The sequence below is a fragment of the Diadema antillarum genome, unplaced genomic scaffold (genome assembly GCF_040938485.1).
Source record: "Diadema antillarum isolate AM-2024a unplaced genomic scaffold, OU_Dant_1.0 seq00000589_RagTag, whole genome shotgun sequence".
Classification (NCBI taxonomy): domain Eukaryota; kingdom Metazoa; phylum Echinodermata; class Echinoidea; order Diadematoida; family Diadematidae; genus Diadema; species Diadema antillarum.
Window position 1 is genome coordinate 764,412 of NW_027271521.1, and position 24,370 is coordinate 788,781.

At 36.7% G+C, this 24,370-nt stretch overlaps 1 protein-coding gene across 1 annotated transcript in view; it reads right to left on the reverse strand.

The window, feature by feature from the left end:
* Window positions 1-7,764, reverse strand: part of LOC139735642 (Golgi-associated plant pathogenesis-related protein 1-like) — an 80,721-nt gene extending 72,957 nt beyond the window's left edge. The window contains exon 1 of the mRNA XM_071646391.1: window positions 7,631-7,764. Coding sequence (XP_071502492.1) covers window positions 7,631-7,667 — 37 coding nt within the window. The 5' untranslated portion in view covers window positions 7,668-7,764. The remainder of the gene's footprint in view (window positions 1-7,630) is intronic.
* Between the last annotated feature and the right edge of the window lie 16,606 nt (window positions 7,765-24,370).

A 24,370-nucleotide genomic window follows, 5' to 3' on the forward strand; every position in this document is an offset into this window, starting at 1 on the left:
TTCGTATAGCAATTTTTACTAACCGTGCTCGACTAGTTTAATGCTAGTCAGGCCAGGAATTGACCCATTTAGGTTGTGTGTGTACCATTCTTCCTTTTGTCATCATCTTAATTGTTTAATCAAACAATTTAATTAGTCCGAATTTTTCCGCATTCTAGTTTGGATTTGAAATACCTATATTTTCTTTCTCCTTTCTTCTTCCTCGCATAGTTTATGCCTTAGAAGTCATACTATGTTTGGCACGTTCCCGTTTACTGAGAACGTGTTGTTTTATTCTTCTCTCTTTAAAAGTAGAGATGCTCCGTGACTTCAACGAAAGAGAATTGGTTTTGGAGCCGGGAAGAAATCATTTTTATCTTTTCGACGAATAACAAAGATGACAATGTACTGTTTATGTCATTTATATACGCGAAATGAATTCAGCCTTTACTGGCAACCATATCGATCATACCGCAAAAAAAAAATAAAAAAATAAAAACAAAATTGGCTTGTCATACATCGTGTGGTATTTTTCCCCTTTTAAAGTTACTGTGTGCAATTGTGATCTTGTAATGGATCAATCAATAAAGAATCTTTTCTCTTTTGAATTATTTTGAACTTTAGCTACGAGTATACTCAGGGATGCATTCTAAGCTATACAGACTTATAGAGAAAGATGATAGAGATAAAGACAAAGTTGTAGAATCACTGACAATGGATTCTTTTGGGGGGCATTATTGGTAAAACCTTTTTGGAGAACGAAGCATGGGAGTTCTTTATCCCTTGGTGCGCCGTGAAGTATATTTTTATACTCAATCTTTAATAGCAATCTCCCATCCCCCTTCCCTCCCCTCCCCTCCCCTCCCTTTCTCCCCCTTCGGTAGGGTAAATTCTACTCTGACACTTTTCAATAACTTTGTCATTTTCATCCCAGATTATTTTTTTTTTACATCTCTGACATTTTACTCTCTGACATTATAGCCACTAACATTCTCAGCTCTCGCATTCAAGTTGGGTTCTCGTGCACTGCTATTATCACTCTGGTATCTTTTCACACAATAATACTTTAACCATGTTAATATTATCACCCAGTGCGATGTTTACCCCGAACCACTCCTTTTTGGCCGTCGGGTGTTACTGCATTGTCGTTGTTCTGTATCTTTACAGGTTACAATGGCACATAGTAACTTTAAAAGGGGAAAAATACCACACGATGTACACGATGACAAGCCGATCCTTTTCTTTTTTGTGGTGATCGATATGATTGCTGTAAAGGCTGAATTCTTTTCTCGTATAAATGACATGAACATTGCATTGTCATCTTTGTTATTTGTCGAAAAGATAAAAATGATTTCTCAAGAGTCCCCGGCTCCAAAACCAATCTCCTTCGTGGGAGTCACGGAGCATATGTGACCCTGCACCACAAAACCAACAAAAAGTCGCCAGACACAGATTTTAAGTTAAGGGCAGATTCTGAAAGAGCAGACTCTAAGCTTTAAAATGATGCATAGCTCATTTCAAATGGACTCTCCTAACATATCTAAATATTGGAAAGAAAGCACACATTCTAAAAAAAGTGTGAACCGAGTAAAGAGGCTCTAAAGTACAGGGTTTATTCAAGCGTTTAATCTTCACCAAACCGTGCTACCTTCGCGATCATGAATGGGACAAAAAACAGGGTGTAAACCACCGGAGCAACAACTATGAAAAGATTATCAAATTAGGCTAAAATTAAAGATGCCTTATTAACATATTCTGTTCATGGGTAATGCCAATTTTCAAAGCAGTAACATTCTCCCTTCAAAAGTTATTAGACTTGAAAGTGAAGAGTATGGAAAGGGTTATCAAGAAATGAAAAGGGGCCTCTAAGCCATATCTGATCTCACTTCTCTACAAAAAAAAAAGGTTGTAGAAAAACTGCTGAATATGTACTTTCCCATTCATTTTATGATTCCAAACTTAAGAAAAACGTTAAAGAAGAATAGCTCTTTCAGAAAATATGAAAAAGCCAATATTGACTTGGTTGACCCATTTCACCTTTTTTTGAGTCCTCACGTAAAATCATGGGATGCGACTTTTTGTTCGTTTTGTGGTGCACGGTCACATATACACTTTCAAAGAGAGAAGAATAAAACAACACGTTCTCAGTAAACGGGAAAAATTGCCAAACATAGTTATGTAATAGAATTACTTCTAAGGCATATAATATGCGAGGAAGAAGAAGAAGAAGAAGAAGAAGAAAATGGTATTGAAAATCCCCACCAGAAAGCGGAAAAAATCGGACTAATATCGGACTAATAAAATGTTTGATTAAACAATTAAGATGATGACAAAAGGAAGAATGGTTTGTCAGGTGACCATAGCAGATTCTCAGAAATTCAGAATTGTAAAAGTCCTGTTTCGTGAAAGGGTCGGACCTTCGATTATGAAACATAATTATCGGAGAGTCGGACAGTTCCCCCATGACAACTAAAACACACAAACATGTATGAATAGATACATACACACACACACACACACACATACACACACACACACACACACACACACACACACACACATACACACACACACACACACACACACACACACACACACATACACACACACTCACACACCTACACACACACACACACACATACATTCAAAAACACATGAAGACACATTCACGCACTGTATTGCACCATGCAGCCAGTAGCTCCACGATTGCACTACAGCCTCTTGTTTCTATGAATTCATTTAGACAAGGCCGATGTGATTAATTATTTCTTTCTGCGTTGTCTGCATGTGTGCCAATCTATTGCACGGATTAAGTCAGAAATATATGGGGAAAAGTAAAAAAGTGCCTTATTACCCATTATGATGAGAGTTGAGAGGATTTATTGCATAACCTAAATACTAAAACTCTAAATAACAGTGAAGATTGTGCATGGGAAAGCAAGAAAACAAGAAAAGTGAACAATGCACGGTATGACATTCAAGTCAGCTCGTAGCCGATATGAGTTTGTCTTCATAGTGATAATGTCGTTTAGGGGCCAAAAAATTATGATCCCTGAAGTTGTAACAAACCAAGCAGATAACGAAAAGATACTTTTCTCAAAGAGAAACAGAAATCATGAGTAGATTTCTATAGTAATATAAATTATCTCATGTAATGACGACAGGATTGCCAACATTGTTTTGTTTCGTTTCATTCATAACAACGTCTGTGTTCAAATTCATGAAATTCTTCCGTCGAGGTGTTTTTTTTATCATGGCTACTACTAAAACACTGATCAATTCAGTGTTTATTTACGTCGATGTAGGGCAATTTGTCAATCAGTTGCAACGTCTGTGTTGTCGACTTTATGTTATATAGCAATTAATATAATCATTTTAGATAGTCATATCTTGCAACCCACAACAACCCGTAAGCATTGATGAAACGGAGAGACAGGGAGGATATGGAAAAGGATATGAAATGAACCACCACCACCAAGAACAACAACATCATCATCAACAAGAACATCATCATCAACAACAACAACAACAACAACAACAACAACAACAACAGCAACAACAGCAGCAGCAGCAGCAACAACAACAACAACAACACTGTTGTAACACTGTTGTTACTATGGATCGTAACAAATCCACTACGAATATAATTTCAATGTGACATTACATATTGAGGGAGAAAGATTTGCGTTAGCAATTAATAACACCATGTGTACAAGGGATCGTGGCTTGGCAAAAGAAGAGACTAGAAAGCGGAGAGTTGAGGAGGGAAGCGACATAGGAAGAATGTAAGAAAGGCAAATGCAGAGTTTGTTCACAAAAACCGATAAGTTCATATTTTTCAAATGGAGATATTTGAGATTAAAGGTCAAGAAAAATAAACAGAATGATAAGAACAATTTTGCTTCTTTTGACCATAACTTCAAAAATCTACCTTTATAATTAATGTAGTGACCAATATATCATTTAAAAGGTATTATTTTGTACTTTATGACAGAGACCGTACTTCAAAATCTTCAAAACTGGACTTATCGGTTTTTGCGAACAAACTCTTCAAATATAGTATAACGATTGAGGGACAGAAGAGAGCTGGAAGTTGAAGGTTGGAAAATTAATAATGAGATAGGAGAGAGAAGTGAAGATTCATGAAACCAAGGGAGAGAGAAGCGAAGTAGATGAACGATATTATACTTTAATCTTTTTGTTTGTTTGTTTGATTGTTTGATTGATTGACTGATTGATTGACTGATTGATTGATTGATTGATTGATTGATTGTTTGATTGATTGATCGATCGATTGATTGATTGATTGACTGATTGACTGATTGATTGATTATTTGTTCGTTTATTAAGAAGTTAAAGAGAGACCCGCGGAGGGGAGAAGAAAGTAGAAAAGAGAGCGAACATTCGTAGTTTACCACAGTGTGAATGTCCTCGCATTGACAAGGATTGTCAATAATAGGCAGTGCATGAGTTACGCAATCCACTTTCACTGTTCAGTAAACATTTAGAATAAAAATATAACAGAAAATGTTTCGAAGCACATTCTCAATCGTCGATACTATAACTGCCCCATTACACACACAAAGGACTAAAGCGACTTAGTCCGCACACATGTAAATTTACCCGTGAGTCTTTTAAGTTGTTTCATCACTGATACTTTCGTAAATGAACAAATAACCAATGTCTCGGCAATCTACTCTCTAAAAAAAAATCGAGTGAAAATTTTCACTCTAAAAAGAGTGAATACAAAAGAGAGTGAATTTCGAGTGAACTTGGGGGCCATTCTCAGATTAAGTGTTCAATTCCACGTGAGTAAAACCGAAAAATCAACCACAAAGTAATACATTCAAAGATGTGTTTTTGGTAACTTCAAAACCAGTCAAATACGAAACAAAAAGTGGAACATTCTAAATGATGGCCATTCATTGAGTTAAAATGGATTGAAATAGAGCATCATATATGATTTTTGATCACCAATCAGATACGTTACCGCAAATTTACATGTTGTAATGGATTCCTAACTTTGAATTAAATTTACTGTTTTTATCCAATTTCTGTTCAGGAAAAGACATCTGTCCCCCCTAAAGATATTGGGATTTTTCAAGAGGTAAAGACGTTGTCATCCCTTGCTAGTTGGTAGAAATTATTTCTGTGTGGTAGGTTGAAATATGTTTTTTGCTGAAATAAAATAAAACCTTAAGACTCACTTTGTATTTTTAACAAATTTCGCTTACAAATAAAGTTTTGAATGCCACAAATCATGCAAAGGGAACGATCCGATCTGGAATTTGCACAGGAAACAAATATGAATTGCTTTCCTGGGGAAATAACTATTGAAAAACATCGAATTGCCTTTGGTAACGTATCTGGTAAAATATAACTAATAATTTTAGTTGTGTATGAATTAATAAATATTACCTGTTTAGTTATTTACTTTATGAATTGATGTAAATATGAATGATGTAAGCCCAAATTAACAATTTTAAACATTGTACGTAATATTTAAACTATGAAATGTAGTGGAAAAGAGCCCTAGATATGAGAGCTGAGTTCTTCATTCACAGAATATTCTCATCTTACGTTTGAATGTATTTATCCATCTGACTATAAATATTCATTAAGTTTTGATGGATAATGCAAACAAGGTTTAAAAAATATATTTTTGCAGGCACTTAGAAGGAAGTAGGTACAGTCTCTATGAACTTGATATACTAAAACGTTGTTTTATCTATGGTAACGTATTTGGCTCACCCCTTTTAATGAAAATGAATAAATAATTGTTCAACTTATCAATGAATCTTGAGTAGTTCTTCATATGTTGAAAAACACTAGAATAAATATGCAACAGAACACTGAAACTTTTCTCGGAAGCTTTTCATAAACTAGTTTTTACTCTTTCAAAGTTAGGTAACGTATCTGGCGTACCGTAAATGAATCCGTCGGTGAAGTTACAGAGCAATATCTACTGAATATTCTTCATTTGAACATAACTTTAATTTTTTTATAGAAGCGTCATTCTATGCAGAATTGTTTTATAAACACTTTGTTTTACATAACATTATTTGTCACCGTGGGTGCCCTGAATAATACGTAACGTATCTGCTAAATCTGAAAAGCAAAAAACTGCTATGCTGAATCATAGCTTCGTCTTGTAAAATAAACATTAAAAGTTGTTGCATAGAATATGAGAGTGGCTGGGTTTTATAGATTAGAACTTTGGAATTTGTGAACACACAAAGATTTGTTTGTCAAAACATGTACAATTTTTTTCAGCATTTTGATTATGTGGTAACGTATCTGTCGGAAAACTTGGCATTAAGTTGTGAGACACTGACGCAGAAAGAAAAATCATGTGGAAGTGTTGCTCTTTTTCAACTTCCTGTCCTTTTGGTGTAAGAATATAATCCTGAGGTCCAACAAAACGAAGCATGTAATGTGAAGGGATGAATTTTGACCAGATTTGATCCCGTGGAAGCACAAGACCAATGAACAAAATTCGGTCACGTATCTGCGGTAACGTATCTGTGGTAACGTATATGGTCGATCATGATATTATGAGAGCGATATCTACCGAATATTTCTCACTTGTACTAAACTTTAATGTTGAATCGATGCGTCATTCCGAGGAGTAGCGTATAATATACAATTTTTCTGACATTGCAATATCTGTCGCAGTGGGTGGCGTGAAATGTATGTAACGTATCTGTCCAAATAAAAATGTAGAAAACCGATATTTCAAACATTGTACCGTATTCTCAATAAAAAACTGTTGCACAAAAAATCTAAGTACTTGCAATGTATGAAGTATATCCTCAGGGTTTCATATACTCAGGGTCAGTGCATAGTCTTGTTATTTTCGCAATGCTGTAACACTAAAGAAACTGGTAACGTATCTGGCGGTGAATTTGGCGACAGGTTTCAAAAGGCAAAAAAAAAAAGTCAATAGAAATTTTGGAACTTTTCGAGTATTGTGATTAGCACATGTGATTTGCTTATCGTCCATGCAAATGATATTTGGAAAGTGTGTTTGTGGACGGAGAGGAGCAATAAAACATAATTCTAAAATAGCCGGCGACACTGCGTTTTGGGGGTCTTAACGAAGTTTAACAGCAAAATTTTATACAAAAAGGCAGACAACCGCATTTGATCGTGTTTATTTTTAACAAATAATGTCTTCGTGATATATTATAAACATTTAGATAGTATCTAATAGGTTTCAGGGAACCGCAAACGGTCATGGAATGTCGGCGACACCAAAATTCCGTATTTGCACACTTTTACTGAGAATGGGCCTTCAGGAGTGAATTTTGAGTGAAAATGCTCATTTTCACTCATTTTGGAGTGACGTCAGGGATTACTCGAAGATTTTGGAGTGATCCCTGACGTCACTCCAAAATGAGTGAAAATGAGCATTTTCACTCAAAATTCACTCCAATTTCATTCGAAATTAACTCTTTTTTGTATTCACTCTTTTTAGAGTGAAAATTTTCACTCGATTTTTTTTAGAGAGTAGGCTATCTATTATGATACTTGTGGACTATCCGTAACATGCAGAGAACACGATATACTTCAGACGATGCTCTAAATGAATAAGAGAGAATGCGCGCCAAAATTTAGTCGGCAGGCGATCATGTACGGAAGACCAACTTACCTCCCATCCCTTGGTCGCTGCTCTGGCATCCACCCATGATTCCTGAAAGTCAAAACTCTCTGAAACGTCGTTAAAAGACAAAAATCAGACAAGATTCAACTTCCAAGACAACGCAATGTCGGCGACAGAGAAAGAAGTCCGCCGTTTCGATCACAGTGGGAGATACAACCTTTTATCCTCCTCTTTCTGCGTATGTGTGTTGCTGATTTGTGACCAATGAAAGGGAATCGATCCCAGTTCAAACAAGACTTGTCAGTCTATTCAAGGATCTGCGGTGAGCAGCGAAGGAGGTCGCCGTGTACGCCACATCAAGGGGCACACTCGGACGAATTGAAGAAGGATCAGTTTTTATAATAGTGACGCGAAGAATATCAATGAAGACGGACACTCACAGCGCACCGTTTTGCAGGTTCCGCATTAATCCAAACACGCCAAGGTCCGCTGTTATTGTGTATCAGTATGTCACGTAATGGCTAACCAAGACAATCTCTTTCTCGCGCTATATGTCTTTCGTGGATCCGCTTCGCAAACATGCGTAGGAAGTCCGGAAGACGCGGTACAAGTCGGCCCACATCCGATATGTCTGTAACCGAGGTGATTTAATGTTGTATATCTTCCGATTGTTGTTTGTATTTTTACTCCGGATCAGAACGCGCCCCAAACCTAGGTTATTAAAGACGCCGTGTGACAGATCACCTCCCTGGACAGATCGTGTTGGCCTAATAATCCCACGCGCATGATCGAACTGCGCTAACTGGATGTTCAATATGGACGATACAAGAAACACTCAGGCGTATATACAATAGTTTTGGAAACTTAATGTGCTGTTACTGCCTAGTGGCACCACTGTCTTCAATCAAACTATACAATACGCGTTTCCGAAATACTTCATTCAAACGCCAATTCCTATGCATCTAAGGGAGAAAATGAGTATGAAAAATCAAACAGTAAATAGATATACAGTATGGCATTGAGGATCAAGCCACGCAGACTAGTCATTCTCACCTGGTAACAGTGTTGAATAGTAATATACAAAATGAAACTGAAAGGATTATACTAGTACTCGGCACAAAAGACAATACATCCAGATATAGGTCCCTATTATGTTATATTGGTTATACATAAAGATCCATGCCAGAAAATGGTTTCCAAAAGTCCATATCCCATGTCATTACTCTCAGAGCAGATCGAGGCTTTAATACAAACATCACAACATTTCAGTCCATGGTCAAAAACGTGATACTAGTATCTTCATCGGCCATCAAACTGTCCTTCAGCTGTATATAGGCGCTTTAAAGATACCCTCTGCACTCGAAAGATAAAAATGACAGGCGAAAAAAAAAGTCTAACGTTTAGCGTTAAGCCATGATAGCAGAGTTGGCTGTGGTATGTACGAAAATGTATTATTATTATGTCTGTATAATATGCATACACGCAATAAAAAATGAGTAGAACAATGTACACGTGTTGTTTTTAAATGCTTACTTCCTCCAACACCGCAGTGAACTTCGGCACTATCGATGTTATCTTCCTTGCCTCGTGCTGTCATGCTCAAAGTTCAACCCCCTCTCCCTCCCTCGCTCTCTCCAGTGACGGATCTAGAGGGGTTATAGGGGGTTTAAACCCCTTGGACTCCTTTTTTTGTTTTTCTTTGTTTTGTTTGGGATTTAAGGGGTTAACCCGGCCCCCGGATCTTTTTTTGTTCTGTGTTGTGCTTGTCAGCCGATTTTTGGAGTGGCAGCAAAATATATAAAGTCCTGTATTATGATTATAATTATTGTTATTATTATTATTATTATTATTATCATTATTATTATTATTATTATTATTATTATTATCATTATTATTATCATCATTATTATTATTATTATTATTACTATTATTATTATTGTTACTATTATTATCATTACTAGTATTAATATCATTACCATTATTTATTGCTTGTCATCTGATCTTGGAAGAGAAGTGGCAGCCAAAAATGTGAAGACCATTGTTCTAATTACTTATCTCACAGTGGATCGCCTGAATAATGTTCATTCTTTTTAAGCTATGGAATTGTAATGTGTATATACCTACCTAAATTCCTCTCTACTAATATTTTTGGCTGTAAGTGACATTATTGAGGTTTTGAGTTTTCTTCAATCTGTCTGCCCTCTGCTATGTGCAAAGGAAATTTGTAAGATCGCAAATGCTGACCTATGTTGTTGTTGTTTTAAAGAAAGAAGAGAAAGAGAGAAAAATGGGGCACTATACATCAAATAATTTGCCCCAGACACTAATATAAAACAAATAAATCTAACCTACATTATTTTTGCTGACCTACATTTTGTAACAAACATGTCGGGGGAAAATGAACCAGTGGGAATCGAACCTGTTCGAGCACCAGTTGCGATCTTACAACTTTCATATCATTTCATTTCATTTCATTCTATTTTATTTCCAACAATGTATATACGTAGTAACAAAGAAAAACGTGAAATTAACAATATTACTTATCACATAAGTAGATGAAAATGAATTATTAAGATTCAAGTTGCATGAAATGGAGGAGACGTGCTGAAAAGCCAATTTTGTTTTTGTTTTTTTGCAGTCTCCTTGTGGACAAAATAACTAAAGAACAACAAGGAAACTTTCATGCCTCAACCTTCACCCCACTTTCAAGTGACACCGATGTTAGAAGAAACCTGCAGTCGTGCAGGTTGGCCTGTTAATTTGACTACTTTCATAAATCTCATTCATTCAGTGAGATATTCATTGTTCCTTCACGATAACACTCAAACTTGGAAAAAAAAGAGCAATTTGTCATTGTTGTCTTAAAGTTCGTGGGCTCAGTCATGCACGACGTTTTTGTCAACATAATTAGGTATCACTAGAAGGAGGAAGCGATCCTTTTTCTTCATAACCGATATTTCGCTCTCCATAGCTGATAATTATGAAATAGCAGCCCTCAAAATTTGGATGACCTTGGTTTTTTTCTAATACGCACTGTATATATCCAAAAATTATACACATGTACAATGCATATATACTATTTTTCATCAATATCCGTCAACTCATCTTTCATCATAGTTAATCGGAGCGAATATACAGGAATGATATTACAGAAATTTGGGGTGCTGAGTGGACGTTATTGGTATTTCTGGTAGTGTTTTCCAATATTTTTCGTAAAGTTTATACAGACCTTTTTCTCTACTTTGACTCGTAAATTTTATACACTTATTGCAATTGAAGTACCAACGTAGGAGTTTCCTATATATTTTCTCTAATCGATCAGTCAACATTTAGCTAGCCAGCTGATATTTGTCTTACCTATCTGTTTGTTTATCTATCAATCTGTCAAATAGAACTATCACTTTATCGTCATCTGCACCTCATGTCTTGTATGTTTTTATATATTAGTGTAAATAAAGCAAAGATAACAGCTCTTTCAGTCCTTTTGGTTAGCATAGTTTTCGGCGATTTAAAGGGATGGTACAGTATTGGTGGAGCTGAGGATTTGGCTTTTAACTTTTTGCGAGATACCAAGAAACCACTTATGAAATGGTACAGAGCATGCCATTCTAAGAGGAATTCAAAGTTTATTTGATGAAAATCGGTTTTGGAATGGCTGAGACATCCAAAAACAAAGTAAAACAAAGCGATCGTAATTTTTCATTTCATTTCATTTCAATTTATTTTCATATTTCTCACATATATCACAATAAAGTATATAAATAAGAAAATTATACAAAACATAATTCAGATGAGACTTCATCAGAATGTACAGAAGTTTGATTTGGTATAAACATGAGGTCTGTATGCATGCGAATTACACTGTGGTCATAATGCGAAAAGAAATATGATGGGGCCTGCGTAAAAGCATTAGCTTGTACAGCCGCAGGTCCCGTGAGTAATCAGATTAGGGGAAGTTTAAAGTACGGATGTTTTTTAAGACCAACTATATCTGGGGAAACCGATTAAAACAAACAAAACAAAAAATCCAATTAAATATATATCACTAAATAAAAATACAGAAAAACAGAAAGCTGAAAGGTCACATGTTGCAGCAGTGAGCAACAACTGCAGAGATTCAAGGGGTGTGTTGCAGAGTATAGAAAATGGCGTAACTGTATGTCATAAATACATAAGTAGAAGGTGGGATAATGAGATTTGTCGTGAATGTAAACAATACCGAAAGCTCAGGAGTAACATTCCAGCATGGGTCCTAAAACCAAGCATTCCGTGTGACCATAGTAACCGACAGCTGTCACGCGCGAGAGTTTCGATAACCGAGTGGAACAATAGGTGCATGAACTGCGCAATAGGCAGACTGTTCAAAAATAGTGTTCATGGTTAGGATCCCGCCGGACTAAGGTGGGATAGACAAGGGGTAACATGTAAAGAGTAACAAGAACTATACACTATGCATGCCGTACAATGTAGCTGCTAAGAAGATATTGCTTCAGTTTTCGTTTGAATGAGGTTACAGTGGTACAACTTACAAGTTCCATAGGGAGTTCGTTCCAATATTTGGGCCCAGCGAACATAATGGTTTTTTTCGCGAAAATTGTTCGGGTACGTGGAAGGTGATATGCGTAACGTTGACGAGTTGGATAATCATGAACTGTATAATTTCTTGTAAACATTTGGGAAAATACGTCTGGTAATTGGCCAGTTGAAAATTGAAACATAAACAGGCCGACGTTGTAATAAAATAACTCGGGAATTTTCAAAATTTTATTACTTACAAAAAGTTCGTTCGTGTGAGATAAATATCCAGTGTGGTTAACAATTCTAACAGCTCGTTTTTGTACAAGAAATAACGAATCGATAAGGTTTTTAGAAGCATTTCCCCACGCCAGAATCCCATAGTTGAGATAGGGAGATATCAAAGTTGAATATATGCTCTGTAGAATATTACTTGGAAAATAATAGCTAAGTTTGTTAAGAACCCCGGTATTTCTAGCAATAATTCTGCTTACATAATTAACATGGGTTCTCCAAGACAAATCACTATCGATATGAAGACCCAAAAATTTTGTATTGTTGACCTGTGACAGATCAATGTTGTTTATCTTGACAGAGAGAGGTAACACAGGTAGCGAATTACTGAATAACATATACTGAGTTTTATCAATGTTTAAGGATAATTTGTTCGCAAAAATCCAAGATTGGACAGAAACAAGTTCTTTATTTATTATGTTTATAAGCGCATCAGGATTTTGATGAGAGAAGAACAAATTTGTATCATCTGCAAAGCAAACGAAGGAGAGAATCTTAGAGGAGTTCTGGATATCATTAATATATAAAATAAAAAGAAGTGGGCCTAACAAGGAACCCTGTGGAACACCACAAGAAATCAGTTTTGGTTGGGAATCGTGACCGTGAATACTTACAAATTGTTTTCTATTCGTTAAATAATCAGTGAACCATTCTAGCGCCCTTCCCCGAATTCCGTAATGATTTAACTTATAAAGTAAAATGTCATGGTCTATTGTATCAAATGCCTTGGAGAAGTCAAGGAAAACACCGACAGTGTGAGAAACATCATCTATAGCATGAGCTATCTTATCAATAAACTTGAGTAATGCGTGAGTTGTACTATGTTTTTTCCGAAATCCAAATTGAGATTCAGTAAATATTTTTGCCTGAAGAAAAAAATTAAGGGTGCGTTTATACACAAGTCTTTCGAGTATCTTTGAAAAAGAAGTTAAAAGAGAAATGGGGCGATAATTATTGACACGGTCTTTTCGCCCTTTTTTAAAAATGGGAACAACTCTGGCTACTTTCATTTTTTGAGGAACTTTACCAGTAGACAAAGATTGATTGAAAATATAAGTAAGAGGCGAGATTATTTCATGAATCACATTTTTTACCAAGAAGTTTGTGATTCCATCATATCCCGAACTTTTTTTATTATTTAACTTATCTACAATCTTTATTATTTCATCTTCGACAATTGGGACAAAAAATAAAGATTCCATATTCCTACTACCCAGGAAAGAGTGAAATTCTCGCTGTGCTTCAGGAATTCTATCAGCCAGATTTGGCCCAATGTTTACAAAAAAATCATTAAAAACTTCAGCTATATCTATGGGGTCATCAATACGAACATCATCCTCTTGAATATAACTAGGCACGTTATTATCAGTATTACGTTTCAACGCTCGGTTTATCACCCTCCACGTACCCTTCACATCAAATTTACATTTGTCGAATTGATTCATAAAATACATCCGTTTGGCTGACCGTAATGCAGAAGTGAGGATATTACGATACTGAGTATATCTGGACTTGTTTGTAACTGTGGGTACTTTGCGATATTTATGATAAAGTTTATTTTTCTTATTGATTGATTTTAAAAGTGATTTTGTAACCCATGGCTGCCGGGGTACTTTTTTATGATTTGAGTTAGAGAATTTACGACAAGGGATAGCAATATTAAGCTGAGTTATCAAAATATCTATAAAAATATCAAAAGATAGATTTACGTCATTTTGATTATATACAATCGACCAATCAACGAGTTTCAACCTTTCTCTAAAACTATTCAGGTTCGAGTCTGACATAACACGAAAACCGGATTTTTTTTGCACACTGTCAGCAAGAGGGTGGATACTACCAATAAGTGCATACACAGGAAAATGATCAGAGATATCCGTAACAACAATACCAGACGAAATATCAGAAAATGACTTGTTAACAAATATATTATCTATTAAAGTAGAAGAGAGGTCGGTGATTCTTGTAGGTCTTCTTATGAGAGGAATAAAAGACTTAGACAACAGTTGATTAAGAAACTCTTGGCAATTATGATTATCATAATTTAAAAGATTTAAATTAAAATCACCCATAAGAAAACATAATTTATTCTTGAAATAGTTATTCGACAAAATACCGTGGATTAATTCACCGAATTCAGTAAAATTAGAGTTTGGTGGCCTATAAATTTCTCCAACAATTACATTTCCTTTATTTGGTACTTTTATCTCAATGAAAATACTTTCAAAAAATTCTGTCATAAAACTGAACTCTTCTAATAACCGATGGTTTAAATTTTCTGTTACATAAAAACCAACTCCACCTCCTTTCTTGCACGGTCTATTATTTGTAATCAGTTTGAATCTATCAATATGAAACAATGAAGAAGGAGACACCTCCTGTAACCATGTTTCACTGAGGCCGATGACACCAAATGTGAATCGTAATTCATCAATGAATAAGCGAAGTTGATCAAAATGTTGGTTTAAACTCCTAATATTAAAATGAGAAAAAAAGATTTGATTTGGGTCCGAATTGGATAATGTAATGACATCTTTTTCTAAGCAGTAACTTGTAGAAAACATGTGAGGTGGAATATCATTAGGATCAAAATCAAGTTTTAATTCATCGGTTTCTGTGGTTGAAAAAAGTTTTAAGTCAGAATTATCACCGTTCTCATTATTTGTAATGGTTACAGAACTTTCACCTTCCAATGACCGAACATCTACAAAAGCATTACTCATATTCATTGTGATAAAACTCAAAGCAATTCATCCTATTTTCGTTGGGAAATGTAACAGAATGTACAGCAATGTTGGGCAAGCCATATTGCCGTTGACCTGGACACAAAATGGTAGAAGACACGTAAACATGTTTGTCTTTGAGACATACATGCACCTGGACAGTTGATGCCGACATTGGAAAAACATGTTTATGCAAGAAGGAGGAAAAATACACCAGCGTGAATGCATGGAATTCGGAAATGCGAATAACAAGTGAACAATTAAGAAGTACTGGGGCACTGCAAATGCGAATGGAATGTGACACTAGGTGGGATAATGTATGAAACAATTTTCCATAGGTAAATATGAGAACATAGGGATGCATAGGTTCAACCTGTGCGGGTGACACTTCGGTACGTTCAATTAAAAATTGTAAACATGTGACCTTCCTTAAGGGCAAATGTGCACATTTGGCGTTGCCAATGAATACAAGGATGAAACATTTAAACATCAATGCAGAGACAAACGAAAAAATAAGCATGTACATCACTAGCTCTACCTTAGAGCACTTCACTAATGATAGTAGAGTGACAAAAAATATCAAACTACACATTTCTTTCGAAGATATCGACAGCCAACCCACCCTCCTCTCTTAATCCATTATATAAAATAAATTTTTAAAATCTAATTATCCAGGTTTATGGTAAGATTCATTATGTAGTACATAGCGGTATCAAAAGAAATATCACAACCCCCTCCAAAAGAGGGACTCATGTGAATACATTATGCCTTGTGCATGTCACACGAGTTTAAAACATGGAGGGAATATACTCCGGTAGCCGTGGAAGAAAAATGTACTATACCAATGCATGCCTTGAACATGCAAGTTATGGGAGACTTTCCTTTCCAAAAGGAGCAAAAACAGACAACGAATACATAATGCTAATAACACGCAGTTATTATACCTTCAGTTAATCGTTGCTTAAATCACCCGAAAGGCTCCTGACCTACACACACAATACATGGAGTCGCAGCTAGGCCGCCAAACTCGCAACCCCCGCAAGCAAAGCCTGGTTCTAAAACAACATGGCGGTCGGTCTACTTCTCCGACCCGTAACCGATGCACATATCGGTAAAATATCAAAATACAATTTATCAATACAAAGTTGTGAGTCATTTCTTTTCACTATTGTAACAGTAATAATGTGGGTATCATCATCACCTTTGTATACAATTATAGCCAGAAAGCATAAAACACTAATACGGTGTATTGTTAAGAACTCAGAAATGGCAGAGGTTAAGTGCAAAATGCGTGAATGAATAAGACGAAATAAATGAAAGGATATTACTCATGATATAAATTCCAGTCCGACGCAGCTTTTTCTTTCCATTTTAACACAACCTTGATTCATTATGTAGTACATAGCGGTATCAAAAAGAAATATCACAACCCCCTCCAAAAAAGGGACTCATTACATTATACCTTGTGCATGTCACATGAGTTTAAAACATGGAGGGAATATACTCCGGTAGGCGTGGAAGAAAAATGTACTATACAAATGCATGCCTTGAACATGTAAGTTATGGGAGTCTTTCCTTTCTAAGAGGAGCAAAAACAGACAACCAATACATAATGCAAATAACTTGAAGTTATTAAACCTTCAGTTAATCGTTGCTTAAATCACCCGAAGGCTCCAGCTAGAGTTAATGTAGGTTTAAAACATGGAGGGAATATACTCCGGTAGGCGTGAAAGAAAAATGTACTATACAAATGCATGCCTTGAACATGCAAGTTATGGGAGTCTTTCCTTTCTAAGAGGAGCAAAAACAGACAACGAATAGATAATGCTAATAACTTGCAGTTATTAAACCTTCAGTTAATCGTTGCTTAAATCACCCGAAAGGCTCCAGACCTACACACACAATACATGGAGTCGCAGCTAGGCCGCCAAACTCGCAACCCCCGCAAGCAAAGCCTGGTTCTAAAACAACATGGCGGTCGGTCTACTTCTCCGACCCGTAACCGATGCACATATCGGTAAAATATCAAAATACAATTTATCAATACAAAGTTGTGAGTCATTTCTTTTTACTATTGTAACAGTAATAATGTGGGTATCATCATCACCTTTGTATACAATTATAGCCAGAGAGTATAAAACACTAACACGGTGTATTGTTATAAGAACTCAGAACTGGCAGAGTTTAAGTGCAGAATGCATGAATGAAAAAGACGAAATAAATGAAAGGATATTACTCATGATATAGATTCCAGTCCGACGCAGCTTTTTCTTTCCATTTTAGCACAACCTTGGTTCCAGCGAGAAGTATTTTTGTAGAGACACCTTTCTGCTTTCGTAGGTCGTAGGCAATCTTCGCGAGCTCACCTCTCCGAGCTTTTAGACTGGGAGGCAGGTCGGTACGCACGGTAATTCTGCGGTTGGAGAGTCCTGGGTCATCGCCAGCCCGCGGTTGACGCTGCCGTGTCTCGAACGCGTTGAGAACGAGGTTCCTGTCACGCATGAACACAAATCTGGCGATGATAGCTCTTGGGGGAGGGTCGCGGGATGGGCCTCCAGAGGCCTGGTTGGAACCAAAGTCGCGGCGAGGAAGCCGGTGGGCATTGGCTAGCTGGATGCCATCAGCATCGGTCGCGCTGAACCCAAGATGAATGAAGGCGTCACGAAGAACCCGGTCAATTTGTTCGTTCGGTGTTTCCGTTACTCCGTAGAATAGGAGGTTACTCCGTCGGCCATGAATTTCCATGGCGGTCAGCTTATCGTTGAGTTTGGAGATCTCGTCCGCCATCTTGTTCACGATATCTGGAAGCTTCCTCTGTTCAATTTCGATTATTTTATCGGAGTTCATTGAAACCGAGGCTTCCAGTTCCGTGAGCTTGCCATTAATTGCAGTAACTTCTAGCTTTAGGGCGTCCAGTTTTTCGCAGACTGAAGCGGATGAGCGGGAAATAGACCGTTGAATGTCAGCTAGAGTTAGGTTAGAAGCGTCACATGGCGTTTCAGTGGTATCATTGTGAGAGCTGCTATCACTTGCGGGCGGGGCGGGTTGGTTGGCATGTGGTGCCCTAGACTTCTCCTTCGGGCGTGTAGAACGGGTAGGCATGCGGTCTGGGCGGTCAGCCATGTTGGGAGTAAACGTAACAAAATGTTCAAATAAATGAACGAAAATTTGCAGAAGTGATGAGTTCTTCGTTATATGGACTATCAAAATCAGCAGATAACAGAAATGCAGTTCTGTTAATCCATGTTACGTTGCCAGTAGAGTAGTGCCTGCATTCCAAGCGTAAAACGAAGGGCGGTGGCCGTCGGTCGGAGAGCGCTACGAATAAACGTCCTCCCCCATTGGAGTCGATGGAATGGCCCATTGGAGTCGATGGAATGTGGAATGTAATAAAATGTGGAATGTAATAAAATGTGGGTCCCACATTTTATTAGTACTGCTCTGTTTTGAGTATCTCAGCCATTTCATAACCAAATTTCAACAAATAAACGTTGAATTCCTCTTGGAATTACATGCTCTTTTATATTTCATAAGAGGTTTCTCATTATCTCACCCAAAAATGTTAAAAACCTGAAGTTAGGTCTCAACCAAAACTATACGAGCCCTTTAAGACGAAATAACCCCAAGAATTGCGGTTTTTTTTTTTTTTGAAGGCACACATACAAACACTATTGAATACATCGGTAATCACTTGTAGAAAATTTAGCAAACTGTTAAAACTGTTGTTGTTTTTGTTATTTTGTTTTTAAGTGCTTGTAAAATAATAAACCTCTCTTAGATGGGAACTTGAATGAATTTACAACATTTTAGCGATATCGACCAAATCTGAAAAGAATTTCATAAAATGTCATAGTAAAGAATATCAAAAGAGCACTAAGTCTTGCCTGTAGAAGGCTCCTCTAGAGGGTTATATGGAGAATGTTTTTAGTAACAAGTCGATGAAATTTGTGTGTTTTCAATTAAAGCGTGACATTCTTAAAGAGGAAATCCAGTCCAAATATAAGTTAGTCTGATAAAAAAGAAAAAAATCTTACAAGTTCAATGGTAAAAATTTTACTGAAATCGGATGAAAAATAAGGAAGTTATGATATTTTGAAGTTTTGCTAATTTCTGCGAAATAGTTCTTGTACAGTGGATATGCATATGCAAATGAGTGAGCTAGCCATGTCATACCCTTACAATTTTCCATTAATCGTGAACAAAAAATGACGAAAATTCAATGTTTCTGTCATTGAAGACTGAAATATGACATTATTACTGGTTGAATAGCTTTAGAATAGTGATCAGTGAGATATAATGAGGATTTGAGCCTCGGGCATAATTGCGTTTGAACGAAAAATGGGAAATTTCATAATTTTGTGTACAAACTATATAAGTTGTGAGGGTATGACACGCTCACTTCGTTATTTGCATATTCATATTGACTGTTCAAGAACTGTTTCCCCCCCCCCCCCCCAATAGTGAAACTTCAAAAGATCATAAAGTCCTTATTTTCCATCCAATTTCGATCAAATTTGTACCGTTGAACTCGTAATATTTTACTCTTTCTTATCAGACTAACTTGTATTTGGACTGGATTTCCCCTTTAAGAATACGTAAATTCCTAATATCATAAAACTGTAACTAAACATGGCAATTGTTGTTGAGTTCCCGTTTAGAGAGGGCGGTATACATGGATTCAACCAGCAGCATTGTCATGATTGTAAACGGGACCTGGAGTCCGATTCATGAAAGTCTTATACGAGAGACTCTTATGGTTGCGCTCATAAGACACACTTATGAGAGACTTCATAGAAACGATTCTACCGTCTCTTCGAAAGTCTCACATAACTACAAAATGAGCGACTTCGGCCATTCTGCGATCTACGTAAAGACATTTATGTGATGACTAGGCCTTCATGAAACGGATCCCTGTTTTATTTTTATTTTTTGAAAAAAAAAAAAGAGACCAATCATGGCAATGATCATGTCGCTCACGATATCTGTGTAAAGAGAAAAAAACCATGCAATTCATTCAAGCGTATGGCACATTGTGCCTGGTTGATACCGTTTACTGACTATCGCTAGTCACCTGGGGCGAGCCACGAGGGGTCGGCATCATTCGCCTCTTTTCTTGTGTCGGTGGGTTATTATAAAGAACCAATTAACCGGGTTAGCACCCTGCTCTTTGCGATGAATGAATGAAGTGGGATCGTTTAATACGTGCGTGAGTAGAGGCTAACCCACAAACGGGACCGCCATCAGATTGACAGAGAGAAAAACCGATATAACAATGCATTGTCGTCTATGAAATATACAGTGGACGACTTTTATCTGTTTGTGGGGTTTCCATGTAACCCGTTTATGTTTATATGCCTATATGCAATATAATAATCGCTTTTATCATCTGGTCCACTGAAGCGGTACTGTGAATCCTTTGTGTGCAGCTTTGAGTATTAAATTGGCATATAAAACACCGTAGCATTGTATCATATACACACTACCTGGCATAGACAGGTTTCTCTGCTCAGTTCACTCTGTCTAATAAACAATTTTGTCGGAAATTGGATCGCCGTTAAAAAGGCAAAAACACAAATTTGTCTTTGGCAACTCAAACTAATTTGACACAATAAGCGATTTTATTCTTTAATCATAATTCAAACTTGTGTTCCACTTTGACGACTCAATCAGTGAAGAGTTTGTTCGCAAAAACCGATAAGTCCATTTTTGAAGATTTTTAGGTACGGTCTCTGTCATAAAGTACAAAATAATACCTTTTAAGTGATATATTGATCACTACATGTAAAGGTACATTTTTGAAGTTATGATCAAAAGAAGCAAAAATTTTCTTATCATTTTCTTTATTTTTCTTGACCTTTAATCGCAAATATCTCCATTTGGCAAATATGGACTTATGGACTTTTTGCGAACAAACTCTTCTAATATTCCCCTCTGAAATGCAGGCATTTAAATTCGTTAATTATCACGCAATTTCAAGTAGTTGCTGTCAGAGTTAACTAAAAAATGTGAGCTTTAATTCGTATCCAAAAAAGAAACACGGGAAAGAAGAAGATGATAATGAGGAAGAAAAATTATAAAATGAGAGAAAAAAAAAAAGAAAAATGAAAAATATGAAAGATGAAGCCAGAAATTTTACCGTAAATATTGTACTTCGTAGGTATGTTTGTGAATGATTATGTGTGTATGTTACTTTAAAATGTATATTGTGTCCAGACACGACTGGACACGCTTCTTTTTAGCTAAATAGGGGGATTACACTTGTTTCTGAGTCGATTAAGAAAACACATGCATTTTTTTTAGTAGTGAAACAGAAGGTGCGACCTCTTTTCATTTTTTTTTAATGAGCCTCTTGACAATTTTAGGACTGAACTGAAACAAGTTGCTTAAAGTAGATAATAATAATTATAGTCGGTTCTTTGAACGCATAATACCATAAGATAGTCTCTATGCGTGTACAAAATTAATGAAAAAGAAATCTTTCAAATATTTTTCTATCCACATGTAATTAACAATTATCAAACAGGTGAGTTTTGAACACAGATTTGAATTTATCAAAATCTGTAATGCATCTAGTACTGAGAGGGATATTATTCCGTAATCATGGTGCCATTTTTCCAAAAGCCCTATCACCAAATGTCTTAGATTTGACACTTACGCCATTCAGAGAGGACTTTTTTAATTCTTATTTTGAGGGCAATCAGTTATACGACCAGGATGATATGGCTTGATGAGTTCATTGAGGTATGCTGAGGCATTTCCATGAAAACATTTGAATACAAAGGTCAAAATCTTAAACCAGATAAGAGCTCTTACGGGCAACCAATGAAGATAGACTACGAAGGATGGGATACGAAACAAAAAAAATACATTAAATCTTTAGTGTATTCTTCTTCTTCTTCTTCTTGTTCTTGGTTTTCTTCTTCTTCTTCTTCTTCCTCTTCTTCTTCTCCTCATCCTCCTCCTTCTCCTGCTTCTCCTCCTCCTCCTTTTTTGTTTTCTTCTTCTTTCATTTGTAGTGTGTGCTTCACATAATCACACTGTATAGTGGTGCGTGCACATCAATCAAACCATGAGCGTTTATAGGCTCTCAGTCAAAGAGATTTTTTTTCTCCTCACTCAGCTCTTTGGCTCTCAGTACACACTTAAAATTCATCGGAGGAATACAGTACATGTACTTGCTACAACTTGACTTCCCGTAATGCCTTGGATGCAGGAAGGTATTAAATGGGAAGTTAGCCGGATCCTCCTTGACCTTGAGTGCATTCCATTTCCTGCTGGTGGTCCTGCCCCTGGGTGCGCCCAGTAACACACCCTTGACACACCTTTTGTGTCAGCCAATCGTATCGAAGCAATTTGCCAACGCGAACTTCCACAACAATGTACCATACTACGATCAGCTCTTGTAACTTGTGCCAATTGTGTGTCTGCCTATCTAAACTCGCCCTAAATATATCGGCTTCTGCTATCGACATTCATCCTAAGAATCACAGGGTACCGAATGCGTACGCTGAACTGTCATCCTTTCATCTAACATCCTTTTTTGTCAAAATTACTGATGGGTATTTCCTTTACATAGCATTACAAATATCTTACAAATTACCTGCTACAAAATGTATTTCTAAAACGTCACTTCTCTTGTCTGAAAGAGAAACTGGACTCCGCAAAGGATCTACTTGGTGACAGACTGCACCCGGGTGGCGAGCTATTAGGGGCGATTATTGCTATGGTCGAACAACTCGACCAAACGTCATTACAAACGCGCCAACAGAACTACTCGTACATGGCTTCTGCTGTGCGCCTGGGCGTGGGAGAAGCATGAAGCACATACATGTAGACCATGCCTTTTATACGTTTACGTGTGAAGAGACATTCCGTTGTAGTTCGGAAATCATTTTAATTGCCACAAAATACTTGCTGTAAATGACGACGTGCTGTGTGTGTAATAGGAATTACTGTAATTTAATGCTGGCATAGCGTCGTTGGACTTGAAATATTTGAACCTCACACCATGCACCAGCGAAACTAGCTGATAAAATAATCGGTTGAAGGAAGAACAATTAACCCCCACAACTGGCACAAGGCACAACTCGCATTTTGAGCGCAACACCATTATCTCGGAATAATAGGTAAGTGTATACGTTGGTAAAATCTCACGCAGTTTTCACATCTATTGCGGTGTGCTCTGTCTTTTTTAGAGGCGGGCGTAGTGCGCAGTATACGTATCAGAAATGAGCTGAGTGCTGATGAAGTTGCAATTATTTCTCTAGCTAACGTGCCAAAAATTTGACCGACAAGTAAATTTATGTCTAATTCCGCGAAAAACTTCTCATTTATAGTAATGACATTTGCTGGGTCAGTTTTTCCTTCTTAACTGACCCAGTAAATGTCATTAAACTTTACTTAGATCTATAACAGTTACTTTGTAATGTTAAATGAGAAGTTTTTCGCGGAATTAGACATAAACTTTCTTTACTTGTCGGTCAAGAAGCCAAAAATGTACTTGATGATTGATTAATCTACAATTCTGCACACAGTCTAATGACATGTCTGACGTTAATGTTAAGTTTTTTAGTTTACTACAAGTACGCAAACTGTCCCTCAATGTATTATACTAACGTTAAAGTAATTCAATCAGGGCGGAAGTCCAAATAATATAAGGCCAGGAAAGGTTTTTAGTAATTCTAATTTCTATATTTCTACATCTAAAAGTTACTTGTAGCAGGTGGTCAAATTGTTGATGGCATTGAATTATGGGCACAGACAGCATTTTTGACAGTAACAGTAACTGCAAAAAGTGTCATCCTGTAGAAAAACAAAAAATAGCATGATTTAGCAGGAAAAACTAAATCTGCCAATTCTTGCCTAGAGACGCCAGGTCGAGGTCTAGGTCCTGAGATTAACATCCTTCTTCAAAGTGGTCGAGGGGTTGGTCCCAGAACTACCTGTTGAAAAGTTTCTTTCAAAAGTAAGACCAAAGCAAAATATTACAGCAAAGAAATTCGAAGATTGTAACATAGACAACATTTGTACTTGTAGAGAAATATGTTAGATCTTCTACAAATATTACAAAGTGTTACTCGGTAAGACTCTTGTAAAACAGAGCAACTGAAAAATTCCTTTTTGTGTGAAAATAACTCTGGTTTGGCTTGGAACCAACTCCCCACCGAAGTTGTCAATAGCATATCACCTGATTGTTTTTCTGAAGTATGCAAAGCAAAGATTGAGAAAAGTCATCTTCGATTCGAGAAAAGTACCA